General features: G+C 38.8%; 1 protein-coding gene across 1 annotated transcript; it reads right to left on the bottom strand.

Moving 5' to 3' along the window:
* Positions 1-14,632: 14,632 nt before the first annotated feature.
* LOC134227875 (large ribosomal subunit protein mL49) lies at positions 14,633-15,367 on the bottom strand. The gene is made up of 2 exons (XM_062709574.1): positions 15,209-15,367; positions 14,633-15,142 (listed from the first exon to the last, which is right to left on the bottom strand). Exons 1-2 carry the CDS (start codon positions 15,296-15,298, stop codon positions 14,675-14,677), a joined length of 558 nt encoding a protein of 185 aa, XP_062565558.1. The 5' UTR covers positions 15,299-15,367; the 3' UTR covers positions 14,633-14,674.
* Positions 15,368-15,760: the final 393 nt, after the last annotated feature.

The raw sequence follows: 15,760 nt of genomic DNA, 5'->3' as shown, positions 1-15,760 counted from the left end.
GTTAGTGTTACTTCAGTCGGTCGGGCACTCAGGATGGCTCCGAGCTTGAACAGGGACACTAACCTGCCGGGGGAGAAGGGCCAATGTTACTTCAGTCGGTCGGGCACTCAGGATGGCTCCGAGCTTGAACAGGGACACTAACCTGCCGGGGGAGAAGGTCCAATGCTACTTCAGTCGGTCGGGCACTCAGGATGGCTCCGACCTTGAACAGGGACACTAACCTGAAAATTCTTCTTCTCTTTTTTTTTTAATAGGAGTTTTATATCTACCTCTACCTTTAATAGGAGTATTATATCTACCTCCAGACCGGCGTAGCGACATAAATTGCATTCGGGATCACATGAACTCTTTAAGCTCTATTAGTTCCAACCTTGACTTCAATGACTTCATCTTGCAACTAGGAGACTATAATCAACCGAACTTGGAATGGGTTGCATCGGAAGACGGGTTTATGCATGTGAACCCCCAATCTGTTTTGTCTACCAGTAGCTCTGCATTGGCCGATGGGTTTTCGTTTAATGGCTTGACTCAACTCAATGGAGTTTCTAACAGAAATGGTCGGTTTCTGGATCTCGTCCTCGCCAACGATGCAGCTAAATCTACTAGCACCGTTTCCGAAGCCATCGAACCCCTCATCTCCCTTGATGCTGACCATCCTGCTCTGGACATAGTCGTCAACCTTCCGGGCCTGTTTACGTTCGACGATGCTTCTGACGTTCACCAAATGTACGACTACCGCCGAGCTGATTATGATAGTATTTGTGATGCTATCTCATGTATTGACTGGTCACCCATCGAGCTTGACCTCTGTGTAGATGATGCTGTTCATTATTTCACTCGCCAAATTCGTCGTATAATTGCGGAGCACGTGCCCCTGTGTCGTCCAAAGCCTAAGCCTCCCTGGTCAAACAGTCGTCTGCGTCGGCTAAAGCGAAGTAGGGTAAAAGCATTGCGACAGTACTGCAAGAATCGCACGCTGATTACGAAGCAGGAGTTCAACCGTTCCAGTACTGCATATCGTGTATACAATCGATTCCTTTATCGTCGTTACTTGCTTCGAACGCAAACATCACTCCGAAGAAATCCCAAAGGTTTTTGGTCGTTTGTTGACTCCAAACGAAAGGAAGTAGGTCTGCCTTCGTGCTTGCATCTGGGAGAAGAAACCGCCAGTTCAGAGCTGGAAAAGTGTAACTTGTTCGTTCAACATTTCCTGAGTACCTTCAATGCCACCAGGGCCACCGCCGATCAAATAGCTGTTGCAAATCAGTTCACGCCGAGAAATGTTTTGGATTTACATGCGTTTATAATCGATGAGCAGACCGTTCTGTCAGCCATTAGAAAATTGAAAAGCTCGTACACTGGCGGCCCGGATGGTATTCCGTCTTCTGTGCTCAAGAATTGTTCAAATTCGCTGGCTACCCACTTAGCCAGGATTTTCCTGGCTACCCACTTAGCCAGGAAAGTTTCCTGATGAATGGAAGATGTCGCACATGTTTCCTGTTTACAAAAAAGGCGACAAAAGGAATGTACAAAATTACCGAGGCATCACATCCTTATGTTCTTGCGAATACCTTCGAAATAATCATGAATGACGTTTTATTCAGTGCCAGTAAAGCGTACATTTCTACAGCACAGCACGGCTTCTATCCAAAGCGCTTTGTAGAAACGAATTTAATAGAGCTTGTTTCGCTTTGTGTTCGTACCATGGACTCCGGTGGTCAAGTTGATGCAGTTTATACGGATTTAAAAGCAGCGTTCGACCGCGTCGACCATGGAATATTGCTTGCAAAGTTAGAACAACTTGGAGTTAGTCGTCATCTAGTGTGCTGGTTCAAATCATATCTGTCTAACCGTTTGCTTTCTGTGAAAATCGGTTCTTCACAGTCGGAATACTTCTCCAATACTTCTGGTGTACCACAAGGAAGTAATCTGGGGCCTCTCTTGTTCACGCTGTTTATCAACGAACTCTCCCGACTGCTACCTCCTGGTTGTCGTTTGTTTTATGCAGATGATGTTAAAATGTTTAAGATTATCAACAGCATCGAGGATTGTGAAGAACTGCAGTCGCGTGTGGATAGAATGGCGAACTGGTGCTCTGCTAATCTCCTGGCGCTCAGTATTCAAAAACGTAATGCTATTTCCTTTTACCGGAAACACAAGCCGATAGTTTTTGATTATTGTATCTCTGGTACTACCCTTGAGAGAGTGAATAAGATTAAGGATTTAGGAGTCACACTGGATCAAGACATGACGTTCAAGCCGCACTATAACGACATCAACGCAAAAGCTAATAGGCAACTCGGATTCATTTTCAAACTATCTGAAGACTTCCGGGACGATCATTGCCTAAAATATCTGTACTGCTCTCTAGTTCGTTCTATCCTTGAATTTTGTGCTGTAGTTTGGAGCCCTTATCATAGCATCTGGATATCAAGGCTAGAAACCGTGCAGCGTAGATTCGTGCGTTATGCACTCCGGCACCTACCATGGAGGAATCCCGCTCATCTTCCCGCATATGAGGATCGATGTAGACTACTTGGTATTGACACTCTTCAAATGAGAAGGAATAGATCGCAGGTTGCCTTCGTGGCCAAAATCGCGACTGGTGAAATTGACTCTCCGGAACTTCTGATGAGATTAAATATTTATGCTCCGGAACGAACAATGCGTCAACGAGATTTCCTGCACCTTTCTCCACGTAATCAAATGTATGGCATGAATGAACCTTTCCGTGCTGCTGCGGCTGCTTTTAACAGCATTTATAGGCTATTTGATTTTAACTTACCATTGACCACCTTTTTAAAAAGATTGTAATCGTTTAATGTATACTTGTTTAAAATTTACTATATTCATTAAGACCACTAAATGTCAGATGAATCTATACAATAAACATAAACATAAACAAATGTTATGAATAAGTATGAGATAATAGGTCATGTGCCAGGACGTTGTTTGCATAAAGGTTACACTGCAGGTTGTGAAGCTTTCCTTCCTGGGTTGTTTTGTAGTGGGTTACGAAAATGTTAAATCATGAAAAAATGAAGATACATAATACAATAATATAAATATACTAGTTTATTTGTGGACGCAGAAGCGCCCATGGCAAGTGTTTTTATGAGAACATGAAAATATTGAAAATTTGAAAATATAAAAAGTGATATTAAAGAATAAAATTTTGAAAATATGACAATATGAAGAGCTGAAAATATTGAAACACAAAAATATATAACATGGAAATATGAAAGTTTTTAAAAATTAAATAATAAAAATATAAAAATACAAAAATATGAAACCGGAAACATGAAAATATAGAAATATGTAAATACAAATTAAATTATAACAACATGAAAATATAAAGATATAAGAAAGACAAAAAAATGTAAATTAAACATTAGAAATTATAACAATATGAAAATATGATAACATGAAAAAAGAAAATATAAATACATATATAATGTGAGCATATAAAAGTATAAAATAGGAAAAATATAAGAATATGGAAAATATGATAATATAAAAATATTATAATATGAAAGTGTAATAACATGAAATTATATAAACATGAAAATACAAAAATATTAAATATAATAGTTAATATTAAAACATAAAATATCAAATAAAAAAGTGTAATGTTAAATTTAAAAAAATATGAAAATATGAAAATATAAGAACATAATCCAGCTTTCCACGCTCGGTAATGGCGGCTTGTCGGTGTGTAAAAATCCATCCGTCACTGTACTGTTTGACACTAGCTGGAGGAAAGCTCACTGGCGTTCCTGGATGAGGGGAAGGGGAAAAAGGCCTTTTCGCCAGTGAGTTTTCCTCCAGCTAGTGTCAAAAAGTACAGTGACCGATTGATTTTTGCACATCGACAAGCCGCCATTACCGAGCGTGGAAAGCTGGATAATATGCAAATTTTAAGACACAAAAATTTTAAAACATGAAAGTGTAAGATTATGAGACTCTAAAATACGTAACTAAAAGAATAATAAAATATAAAAATACAAAATTGTAAAAATCAACCCCGTGAAACAAGCACTAGTTCTTGAAGCCACCGTTTGTTGGTGTGGCGCTAGTGCTGTTCTTGAAATTTAAAGCTCCGTTCATATTGTACCGTATATTTCGCGCGGGTATTTAATTATGTATCGCAAAATGATTTTCGATCGTGAAAATTTAAATTTCAATAACTTAAGTTATATTGTTCTGGTTTCTTCATTTATCCAGCATTTTACGTGCGGTAATAGCTGCCACAATATAATTATCATCAAAATCAGCCGAAATTATCACCGAAAAAGAGCAATAAATTAATTTCAATAGCCGCCACAATTTAACATGTGCTGGTAAGGTGCAATCTATTTGACTTTTGTCTTGTGTCGTTTGTCATCGCAGCGATCATCATCATCCATCTTTTTAATTTGAACCCCGTTGGTTTGAACATCGTTCAAATTAAAAATGGTTCAAACGTCATTTACCACGTGGAATCGAGAGAAGAAAATGGAACATCGTGATATGGAACGTAGAATCAAAACAAACTCAATTTTTCGATTTCAAATTTTATTTTGTGATATCACACTTGATACACAGTATGAGAAAAGTCAAACCCCGTACTGTTTTCCGTTTTAAATCAAACTACTTCTAAACATTCCAAAATAAGCGGCCGTTAGCGCTCGTAAGATGCTGTAGATGACCACAATTATCATTCGATTTTGACAATTTAGGGTCCAACTTGATTTGGACCCCTACATATTTTGGACCCTCCTGTTGACATTTTATTGATATCTGAACTAAATTCAATGCCGCTGCTGCATCCCGCATGGTCTTTATGCAAATAAGATTGCTGCGAATGTGTTTAACTAGTTTCATGTGCGAAAATAACGATATTTGGATGAAATGTTGATGAAATCATTTTTTTCAAGAAGGCAAGCATTACCATGCGTTACGCTTCAAAGCATACATCATTGAATATCTCAGAAGGAACACAATCACTTCATGTTGAAATTGCAAATTTAAATCGATGCAATCTTCTCATTGATGCATGTCAATCGAAAAATAAGACTTTGCTTTAGCTCAAATGATCTGTGCAAATTGAAAATTCATTTTTGAACAGACTAAAAGGGGGGTGTCCAAAATGTGTACATTTGGGGGTCCATATAAATATGTTGCACTTTCCAAAACGAAGAATATTTTCATTTCAGATAGTTAAAAATCTAAGCGATTTATAAACATCCGATGTTCATTTCAAACTTCCTTTTCATAAATAAGACTTTCATCTATGAAATTTTGTGATTTTATCCTGTATCACACGACTCATTTGAAAGATATAAGCGGATATAGCACTTCCTCTAGGGATCCAAAATGCAACATTTACCCTAAACTTGAAAGTGCCAGTTCGAAGATTTAAAAAAAATACCCAGTCTTAAAAAAGGCTGATGCACCTCCCAAAACCATTAAAACGTAAATCTATATTATACGATAATTATTGAACTGCCTCTATGAGATATGAGACAGCAACTACTTTTCAGTTGACGAACTTAATTCATCTATTTGATCTTGACGCATTAACTCTTTGGTTACAAACTTGAGCTCACTATAATGTGGGCGTCGAAATTAAGATAAATTAATCTAGTTATTGTACGTGTCATCGACAGGTGTTTTATGAAACACTATTGCCTGATTTTCTCAAAATTGCACGCGGTGAACCCTTCATGAAAGGTACCGCCGCGCTTTCTGCAGCCCGTTTACTTGATTCTTATGGGGTAATAGCATTGCGGTGTATCGTTTGCCGCGGCCGTACCTTTCTTGACATTTAGATCCCCTATCCTCGCCAGCAAAAGATGTTCCGGACAGCGACAATGCTTATCTGGTAGCTAAAATATCTTTTCATGCACCGGAAAAAAGTTCTTATAGCTGACGAGAAACCTAACCTTACTGCTCATGTCGCAAATGTATAACATTTCAATTTTTATCGATTATGAGTTAATCTTAAGTATCCTATAAGAGCAAGATTACCGGTGGTGAGTTTAAGCCGTTTGGCAGCGCAGTATCATTACTTGACACTTTACCGGTCGCTACTAAACGCAATGATGGCAACACTGCAGTGGCTATAACTTGCTGAAAAAACGCCGCGCTTAAAATATTTCGAAATATTCGTGTTTTCGTGATTTTAAAATCTTGTAGAGATCGCGATAGCTACATTTCATCGAAAAGAACAGTTTCTAAGTGTTTGCCGGGATTTCCATCGCATAAACAGGAAATTTACTAAACATAGTTTAATTTACTCGACCTAACCTAAAATTCATGTTTTATGTGTGAGTGCGCGTCAAATCGTCAGTGAAGTGTATAGTGCTACGTAGTTTTTGTATCACCACTCCTTCCACATCATGAGTAACGAAGACATCTGCGTTGCATGCAAAAACACAACGCCACCTTCCAAAGGCGGTCAGAAGAAAAACAAAACAAAGAAAAAACAGGAACATATTCATTGGATCTGTTGTGACATTTGCCTAGGATGGTTTCATGCATTCTGCATGAGAATAAGCGACTCTGTAATGAGCTGTGCAAAGGATTACCAGTACTTCTGTGAGAATTGCTGCGTCCGAGGATGTCTTGTTCCTAAAACTCAGAGCCAGACCGTCAATTACGGCGAGGATATCAGCCGGTTGGAGAATGTCATCAAGGAACTTACTGCACAACTTTCAAAACTACAATCAGAACTTGACGACGTACGTACTGCCAGTAAGAAGCAATGTGAACGTATTCAGAGTAAGCTCCAACGTGCTGATCGATTCGACCAACAATATGAAGCCCAGAACCAGCTTGTAAGCAGCATAGGAGAAAAGCTGGAAATAATCGAAACCGGGGCCAAACTTGCTAGTTCCTGTTCGCATGTGGTAAACTCTTGTAGGCTTGCATTAAACAAGATACCCTATACCGAGGGCGAGAATGTTCGAGCCATAGTCGAAAGCGTGTTTCTCTTCCTCGATACTCAAAGCGAGATGTCGCACGTCACCAATTGCTTTCGTCTCCTAGTGAAGCCTTCCAAGTGGACCGACCGCTCTCTGACTCCAACAATTGTGATTGTTTTCAACAGCACCGATTCTAGACAAGCAGTTCTTCGACGGTACTTTGAAAAATACAAAGAGGCCAAGCTTTGTAACCTACGTAATGGACCTACACTAGAGTACCGCTTCACGATGAATGAGGTACTATCGGTGAGTACTTTTCGAATCCGTAATCTGGCTTTACGACTCAAGCAGAGGAAAGTCTTACACTCGGTGTATGTCAGGAACGATAAAGTTTCCGTACTGCTTCCTGGAGCGCAGCGTTATATTCCTGTCGGTAGCATAAACGCTCTTAGCGAAATAGCAGGGAATGAATCACGTGCCGAAGATTCATCTATTTTCTTCGATGCTACATCGGCCGATGTATCTGCTTCCTCGAACTGCTAGCCGCTTTCACACATTGACGATAAGATACACTATAGTAAAATGTCTAGAAACATCCTATCAAACCTTCGCATCGGACACCTCAACGTCAGAGGCCTCGAACACCATATAGATGGTGTAAAAATTCTTCTCGATAAAAATCAATACCACTTTTTTGCTACAACTGAAACTAAGCTCAAGTCCACTTCTCCGGCTGGTCCTATCCGTGTTCCAGGATACAATTTCATCAAGCACACGTTGCCCTCCAGACGGGGTCGAGGAACAAGGACATGTGGTGGAGTAGGAATATACGTCAAGAAAGGAATGAAAGCTACTGTTATTATGAAATCTTCTCACAATCCAGAACTTCCAATCGCCTCACGTATTGAATTTCTTGCAGTACAAACCAAAATTAACGAACTCAACATAGGCGTTGTTGTCTTGTATAACCCGTCTAGCTCCAACCAACAGTTTACTCAAGTCTACGAGAAGCTACTATTGGATCTGCTGGAATTTGGTTTTGACCGTATGTATATTGTAGGAGACTTCAACATCAATGTTGCTGCAGCTCAACAAACTGCAAATGCGGCTGCCCTCCAGCGAATAAACGCAGTGTTTAATCTTGAAATCCTTCCAACTGGTCCTACACGCATTACTGATATCAGCGCTACAACTATCGACCTTCTCATCACGGATTCTCCTGATTCTGTAATGAAATCCAAAACCTCTACAGCAAACACAATCTCTGATCACGAAGTGGTGTATCTTCTCGCCAACATCCGGGTACAGAAACCTGCTGCACAGACCATCCGGGTACGAAACATTCAAGACATAGATCAACTGCAACTACAAGCGGATCTTCTAGCCAAGGATATGCGAGCCTTCTATGCGGACATCGATTCAAGTACCAAGTCGAATCTGTTGAGCACCGAATTGAGGAACCTGCTTGAAAGGCACGCTCCCGAAAGGACCATTATTGTTCGTGATCAGCGCACACCATGGATCACAAATGAAATAAAACAAGCAATTGTGCACAGAGATCTTGCCTATGCTCTTTTTTCGCGAAACCCGAACAGGGCGCGTGGAGATTTACAGTGGCAGGATTATGTAAGGAAGCGAAATATAACAAGCTCGCTCATTTCTGCAGCAAAGAAGCGTTATTCAGAGCAACATTTCAATCTCAACTTGCCTGCTAAGAAGCTTTGGTGTAATCTGCGAAGAGAGGGGATACACAACAACTCAAAAACAAATTCAGTAGTAAACGATTTGACTCCGGATGAGATAAACCAGTTCTTTGCTGAAGGTCATCGTCAAGTGCAGATCGATAACCCCATCGTTGCAGCGACAGAACCCCGACATCGCACAAATATTGATCATGGTGCCAACGGGTTTTCCTTTCGTCACACCGATGCCAACGCTGTCTGCTTGAAGTTATATGAAATTCAGACGAATGCGACCGGTTCGGATGCAATCCCGGTATCCTTCATAAAACTGTTATGTCCTTTTATCCTGCCACTTCTGACACACCTCTTTAATAGCATCATCGATTCTAAAACCTTCCCAGCTATCTGGAAAAAAGCCATAGTCACGCCTATACCCAAAACCTCCAATCCTTCTCAACCAAAAGACTTCCGTCCTATCAGCGTTTTACCTGCCGTTTCCAAGATTTTGGAGAAGATCTTGTTGGATCAAATTACCGAATACCTCAATAATGTTAATCCCGCACTACTAGCACCTTATCAATCTGGATACCGAAAGGGCTTCAGCACGACCACTGCCCTTACCAAGGTAGTACATGACATTTATAACAGTTTCGATAACAACCACTGCACGGTCATGGTCCTTGTCGACTTTACGCTGGCATTTAATTGTGTCAATCATCAGCTACTGGAAAACAAACTGAATAGTGAATTTTTGTTTTCAATGGATGCATGTAACTTGATTTCATCCTTCCTTAGTGGACGCTCCCAGACCGTCCGCTTTGGAACTGCAATGTCTGCTGAACGCGAAGTCCCAGATGGTACACCACAAGGTTCATGCCTAAGTGCGTTACTCTTTAGCATGTATATCAACAGCCTGCCGAGAAGTCTCAAATGCAATTGGCACCTGTACGCTGATGACCTTCAAATATATATGTCTGGGCCTATATCAGAAGTGAACAATATTGTACGAAGCATCAACGCAGATCTTGCAGCGGTGGTCGGGTGGTCAAAGATAAACTGTTTATTCCCTAACCCAAAGAAGACGCAAGCGATCGTTTTTAGCCAGACGGGCAGAGTTGTTCCGGAAGAACACATCGTATTCAGTGGCTCAAGGATTCCAGTTTGTAACAGTGTAACTAATCTAGGACTGCAGTTGGACTGTAACCTGAGTTGGACACAGCAGGTGAATGACGTGGTGAAAAAAGTATATGGCACTCTGAGGACATTCCGACGTTTTACGGCAGTGCTCTCTCTTCCGACTCGACGTAAACTAGTGCAAGCCGTGTTGGTACCATTGTTCACCTACTGTGACGTGGTGTACTATCCTGGTATGTCAGCCGCACTTCGAGAACAACTCCATCGCTGCTTCAAATCGGCGATTCGTTTCGTCCACAACCTTCGTCGTCGAGATTCAACCGCTGATGTACGGGCTACTATTCTTGGACACGATCTTCCATCCAACTACAGGTATCGCATTTGTTGTTTCATGAAGCAGGCCTTCGATGAAACACTCCCAGGATACTTATTGCAACACCTACAACGATCACAGCAGCAACGTACAAGAGGATTTAACATACCTCGACACACAACATCCAGCGGGAAAAGTGTTTTAGTATTCGGACCATCATGCTGGAACGGATTACCATTAGAAGTTAAAGGAGAAGATAGAATATACGCATTTAAAAATGCTTTGAGAAGAGTAGTATAAACACTTCACAGATTTAGTTATTTTTTTGTTTAGCTCCAATGTATTATCCATATATATAGACTTCCTTGACTTAATGTACAGTGTAAACTAAAAAGTTGTCGTACCCAATAAAAATTACAATTACAATTACAATTACTAAACGCGCTGCTATAACAGTAGCGCGACTGACAGGTGACCAAATTTGGTAGCGCGATAAGAGCGCTGCTATTTGATGAATTGTCAACTGTCAAACGTCACCGGTACGGAATACAGCATCCAAATTGAGAGCCGAAAATAGTGACTGATACGGAAACGAGTGACGAAACTAAGATGAAAGCGCTGCGCGGGTGATTAAAATGCTCGCGACCGATAATGATGCTCTAAGTAACCTAAGAATAAAATCAGTTTAGTAGTGATTCAAATTGTTCTGCTGCATTTTATTTTTAATATGAATCTGAAACATGCATTCTCCCAGCAGCTGCCTCAGATTAATTTAAGTTCAGATTCAAAAGCTCAAAACTGTTGCACAGCTTTGTTCTATTTTCTGCAGATTGAATCACGAGATTCAAATTTTGTATGTTTTGGCGATTGAACGCGTTATTTTAACTACGGAATTTGGATCAATGCACTTTGCAATTACGCCGCATTTCTGAGCAACAGAATAAATAATTATTTTATTTATTTAAATAAAATTTAAACATGAACAGAAAATTGCTGGAGATACCAGCGTTTCTTTATTTTGCTTCAGATTCCAACGAGAATAGTGTTCTTAAATTTGGAGGAAAAATAAATCACTGCTGATCAATCAATTAATTGGTTTGCAGTCTTATTTTTTCTACTTGCAAAAATTTGTTTTTTAACAGAACGATGTATTAGAAATTAAAGGCCCACTCTTTATCACAATGCCAAATATTTGTCAAATTCCTTCAGACATCTATCAAACCGTTAAAGATATCGACATGAGTATCAGGCAGGCTTGACAAATTTGTTATTATTAATAATTTGGTATTTGTTATTGTGACAAATACAGTGCTGATAACTTTGCGCTATAACGAAACATGTGTATCTGAAATTAACGAATCAGAAATAATTGCAATACATTAATGAAACATATTTTAGCGCTTTTAAAAAAAACTGTTTCTTTATTTTTTTTATTCGAATTAAATTTCTTCTCGAGCGATATTGTCGCATGCGTCACTGTGTTCCGTGCTTAAAGCCACTGCTTGACAGCTAGCACCAAGTTTTCGGCTTCAATCATGTTGTATGCAGATGACAGCCGTTTCAGGGGGCTGGTAAAAATATGGAAACTTAAAAAATAAAATGTAAAAATATGAAAAATAAATATAATGAAATATGTATGAGAAATAAGTTATAATGAAATATGGAAAATAAATAAATTACTATAAATCATTTCGTGGACTGGAAACTAGTGATACACGCAGAGAAAATCTACCTTTTTGAACTAAAAAATAAAATTATTGAAATATTTTTTAAACTCAAATATTTTATTTTTAAAATCAAAACTGAAATATATTTAATTCAAAAATTTTCATTGTTGTTTCTACTGCAATCCAGTATAAATAATACAGTATATTATAAACTAGTTTGTGAAGTAAATATTTGAAAAAAATACAAATATAATTATTGTGGTTTTATTTTCCACACGAAGCCTATTCAAAAATAAAATAATTGATAATCACAAGAAATTTAATATAACATTTAAAATAAATTTTTGATTACAATATTTATTTTTTTTTAATTTAAGAAAAATATTGTTTAAAGCAAAAAAAAAATCTTTTTGGTTTAAAAATATGTTTTGTTCAAACAAAAAAATATATTGTAAATTCAACAATTTTTATTTTGAGTGCTGTTTTGGAACATTGTAGAAACACCCTGGGCAAAGGCACAACTTTGTGATCAGCTTAAATGCTGTCAAGTTCCAGAGCTTAAATGTATCTTTACTCTTCAGAGAAAGATGCACACTAGTGGTGCCACTAGGAATCGATACTGCGATCGATCTTGAGAAGCGATTACATTATTTCCTGTACTACACATATATCCCCTTATTCCAGAATGAAAACTTCCTTACTTTGAAGAACAGAAAAGGGGTCCCATTAGATGGAGATGGCCAACGTACTTGTACACGTCCTTAACTCATCCATCAAGAAACGCCGCCAACAGCATCTGCTCGTACTACACACAAACACAGTTCGTGCTTAAATCGTGCTTGGATGGACAATACCGTTTTGCAATCACCGATCCGAGCATCTAACGATTATTGCTTTTTTGCCTTTTATATAGCACTGTCACTAATTCGAGACTACACACATACATCACATCACTTTATTTTAAAATTAGTTCAAATATCATTTATTACACATTCAGATACATTATTTCACTATTGTAAGTAATCGTCGCGAGAATATCACAATGAACTTCTCGCATGCATGCTACATGTTTTCAATACTAATAATCACCTTCTTTCTTTTCTTCCTTTTGCATTATCCACTAATTGTTGCGAGCTACTACCCTTAACAAAACATTGGAAGACCCCCACTATTGTAATAGAAGAGAAAAAATATCTGGACCGATTTGCTATCGGTGTAGAGGAAATCGAGCTGGCTGATTAATTCGATTTCTTGGGCCGGTGACCACTAACAGATACACATTATTGCCTGGTAAGACGAAATTAAAAACTATTGAAAAATATCCAACAAGGATACAAAAGAAGCAAGGTAAATTACATTTGAATTCACTATATGCTAATTAAAATTCTCCGAACAGCGTCTATGATCAATAAAACCCCACACTCCATCCCACTCCCATCCTACTCCCTTAGGCAAAATACACCTCCCGTGTATCCCGCAAAACTTAAAAGCAGCAGGGCTAATGACGTTGCGATGCCTATTCCCACTCCCCACTCCATCGGTGTATTATGGAAAGTGTAAGTTCTCGGACCTGGTGACCTGGCCCAGCGACCCCCTTGTACATCATGAAAATGAAAATGAAAATGTTTTGGAACATTGTAGAAACAACAATATTTTTCATCTAATCAAATCTGTTTTTTTGTTGAATTCAACAAATAAAATTATTAGCCGGGGAACAATAATTATTTTTGTTGTTTTTATACATAATATCATTGAGTTTAAAAAAACATTTCTCTGCGTGTACTCATGTTTCCTTTGAAATCTCTGTCTCTGTCTATCAGAAATCAAGATGGGTGTAATCCTCAATTTCAATCTATGACAAAAATGACAAAATGATTAGAATAACTATTCCTGGCCACGCTTATCTGTATCGTTACTAGGGAGAGAAGGAAAAAGTACCACGGAGTTGGATATTGGGAAGGTATTCGTTGGGTCAGGATGTGCCTGTAGCTGGTAATGGTAGAACTTACCCCGTAACACACCACGTAAAGGTGTCTACCCAGCGTTACGGGTGGAGACTTTTCTTATGCTGTGTATTAAGTGTAATATCACAAAATTAAATTTCGAATTGAAATATTGTGTTTATTATACAGTAGAAGAAATCGTATTGCTTATCGTTTTAATTAAATTGCTTTTAGATTTTTTGAGAAGAGTTTTAAAAACTTATTTCTATGCTTTCCCGTGGATATTTTTTTCGATTATCATCTTTTGTTTCTTCTCCTTCATGCAACATCAAAGCGCCAGAGTCCCTTAGCCTAGCACGTGATTTGCCCCAACGACTGGCAACGAGAGTGTAGTATCATTTATTTCTGATCACGTCACTACCAAAATGCTAGATTGGAATGAACGATAGAACGAGCTTCAACCCTAGATCTTGTTTTATCCAACAGCCTCATCGACATGCCTATACCTATTGGCTAATTATGTCATCTTCTTAAACCAAATTTAGTACACATTTATATACATAAAAATGAAATTTTGCAAAGTCCATTTTTCGTCATTGCAAGCCTCGTCATCGGCAAGCCTCGTTGGATAAACGTACAACTCATCTTTTTGCAACTTGTTGCACAAACTACTATTCTGGCAGTCTGAATCAATTTTAGGCGAAACAAAGTTCGTCGGGTCTGCTAGTATAAAATATAAATCGATGAAAGAGTTTTTAAAGAAAGCGCGTCGAGTTTTTAAATAACCTGGATCAACTCGACGGGTAAAGGTTTCTACTTTTTTTTTTACTGATTTTCATCTGTTATAAAGTGAATTAGGATCATTTGACGAAAAGAATTGACACCATAGAATTGCATTAATAGAATTTATGTATGCATTTACTCGGTTCTGGAGCCTAAGGATTCAAAAGGGTTGTACGGATATGTACGTAGGAATAAAGGATAGCACTTCCTCTAAAGATGATTATATTAAACAAAATTCTAAGCTACTTTACAAACCTTTCTCCAGGAGAAATCCTTCGACAATAGTAACGAAATCGCCTTTCAGCTCAATCTGGCCATTCATCTCGTTTACCCGGGTCACAATCGACTTGTTTAGTTTCTTCTCAATCAAATATCGAAGCTCCGCCTCCAGCTGCCAAATATCACCATCAATGCGTCTAACGGCTGTAACAATCCGTTGGCCACGGAACGTCCTACGCAAATACACCGGAAGCATGTAGTTCTTCGTTCTGGCAACGAAATACTTAAGATCCGGTCTGGGTTGCGGCGGTTTCCAACCTGACGGATATTCAGTTTTTGCAACTGGAGTTGGAACAACACGGGCCGCTAGAAGCCTTTCGACGAACTTCCATTCCGGTGCATCCCTAACGACATCAACCTGCGGGAATCGGTCGACGTCGCCGACTGGTTCAGAAGAACGGAACGAACTACATCGCACCGGAATCGAACGTAGTGCCTGCACATCAGAATGAAAGTTATGTTTTGTCATTTACGATTATGTAACATATTAATTGAAACTCACCGTAACATTCAGAATATTACTGCATTGCACTAATTTAATAGAAATTGCTTCATTTTGGCAAACTTTTTGAAATAGTGAGCGAAACGGCATTTTAGAGCAGTCGTATTGTTTTTTTTTGCGTTGGAGTTGTCAAACTTTACGTAACATTACTTCCAAAGACTAAACATAGGATCCACAAAAGCAAAGTCATGAACCTTTTGCCGATTTCACTGCATACACTGTAAAGACTGCAATGCCCTTAAATGTGTAAAATAAATACAGTATACCCCCGCTGATCCGACAAATCTATCCAGCTTTCCACGCTCGGTAATGACTATAGATAGTGGAATATATAGATGAGCGAAGATAAATCCTCTGTGTCCAAACGAACTGTCAAACGTGTCTCCAAACGAGCATGACGTCACGATTTCAATGCAAACGTTAAGGGCTGTGACGTCATATGCGCGTGTGCACGGGCAAAAAAATCGACTCAGCCATGCTTTCGCTCATCTATAGATTCTACTATCTATAGTAATGACGGCTTGTCGGTGTGTAAAAATCAATCGGTCACTG

This window comes from Armigeres subalbatus, chromosome 3 (genome assembly GCF_024139115.2).
Source record: "Armigeres subalbatus isolate Guangzhou_Male chromosome 3, GZ_Asu_2, whole genome shotgun sequence".
Taxonomy (NCBI): Eukaryota; Metazoa; Arthropoda; class Insecta; order Diptera; family Culicidae; genus Armigeres; species Armigeres subalbatus.
This window is presented reverse-complemented; position numbering and strand designations above follow the sequence as displayed.

Coding starts and splice junctions, on each gene's coding strand:
- LOC134227875 (XM_062709574.1), bottom strand. CDS start 15,298: ATGCCGTTTCGCTCACTATTTCAAAAAGTTTGCCAAAATGAAGCAATT. Junction 15,143..15,208: donor GTAATATTCTGAATGTTACG/GTGAGTTTCAAT, acceptor TCTGATGTGCAG/GCACTACGTTCGATTCCGGT.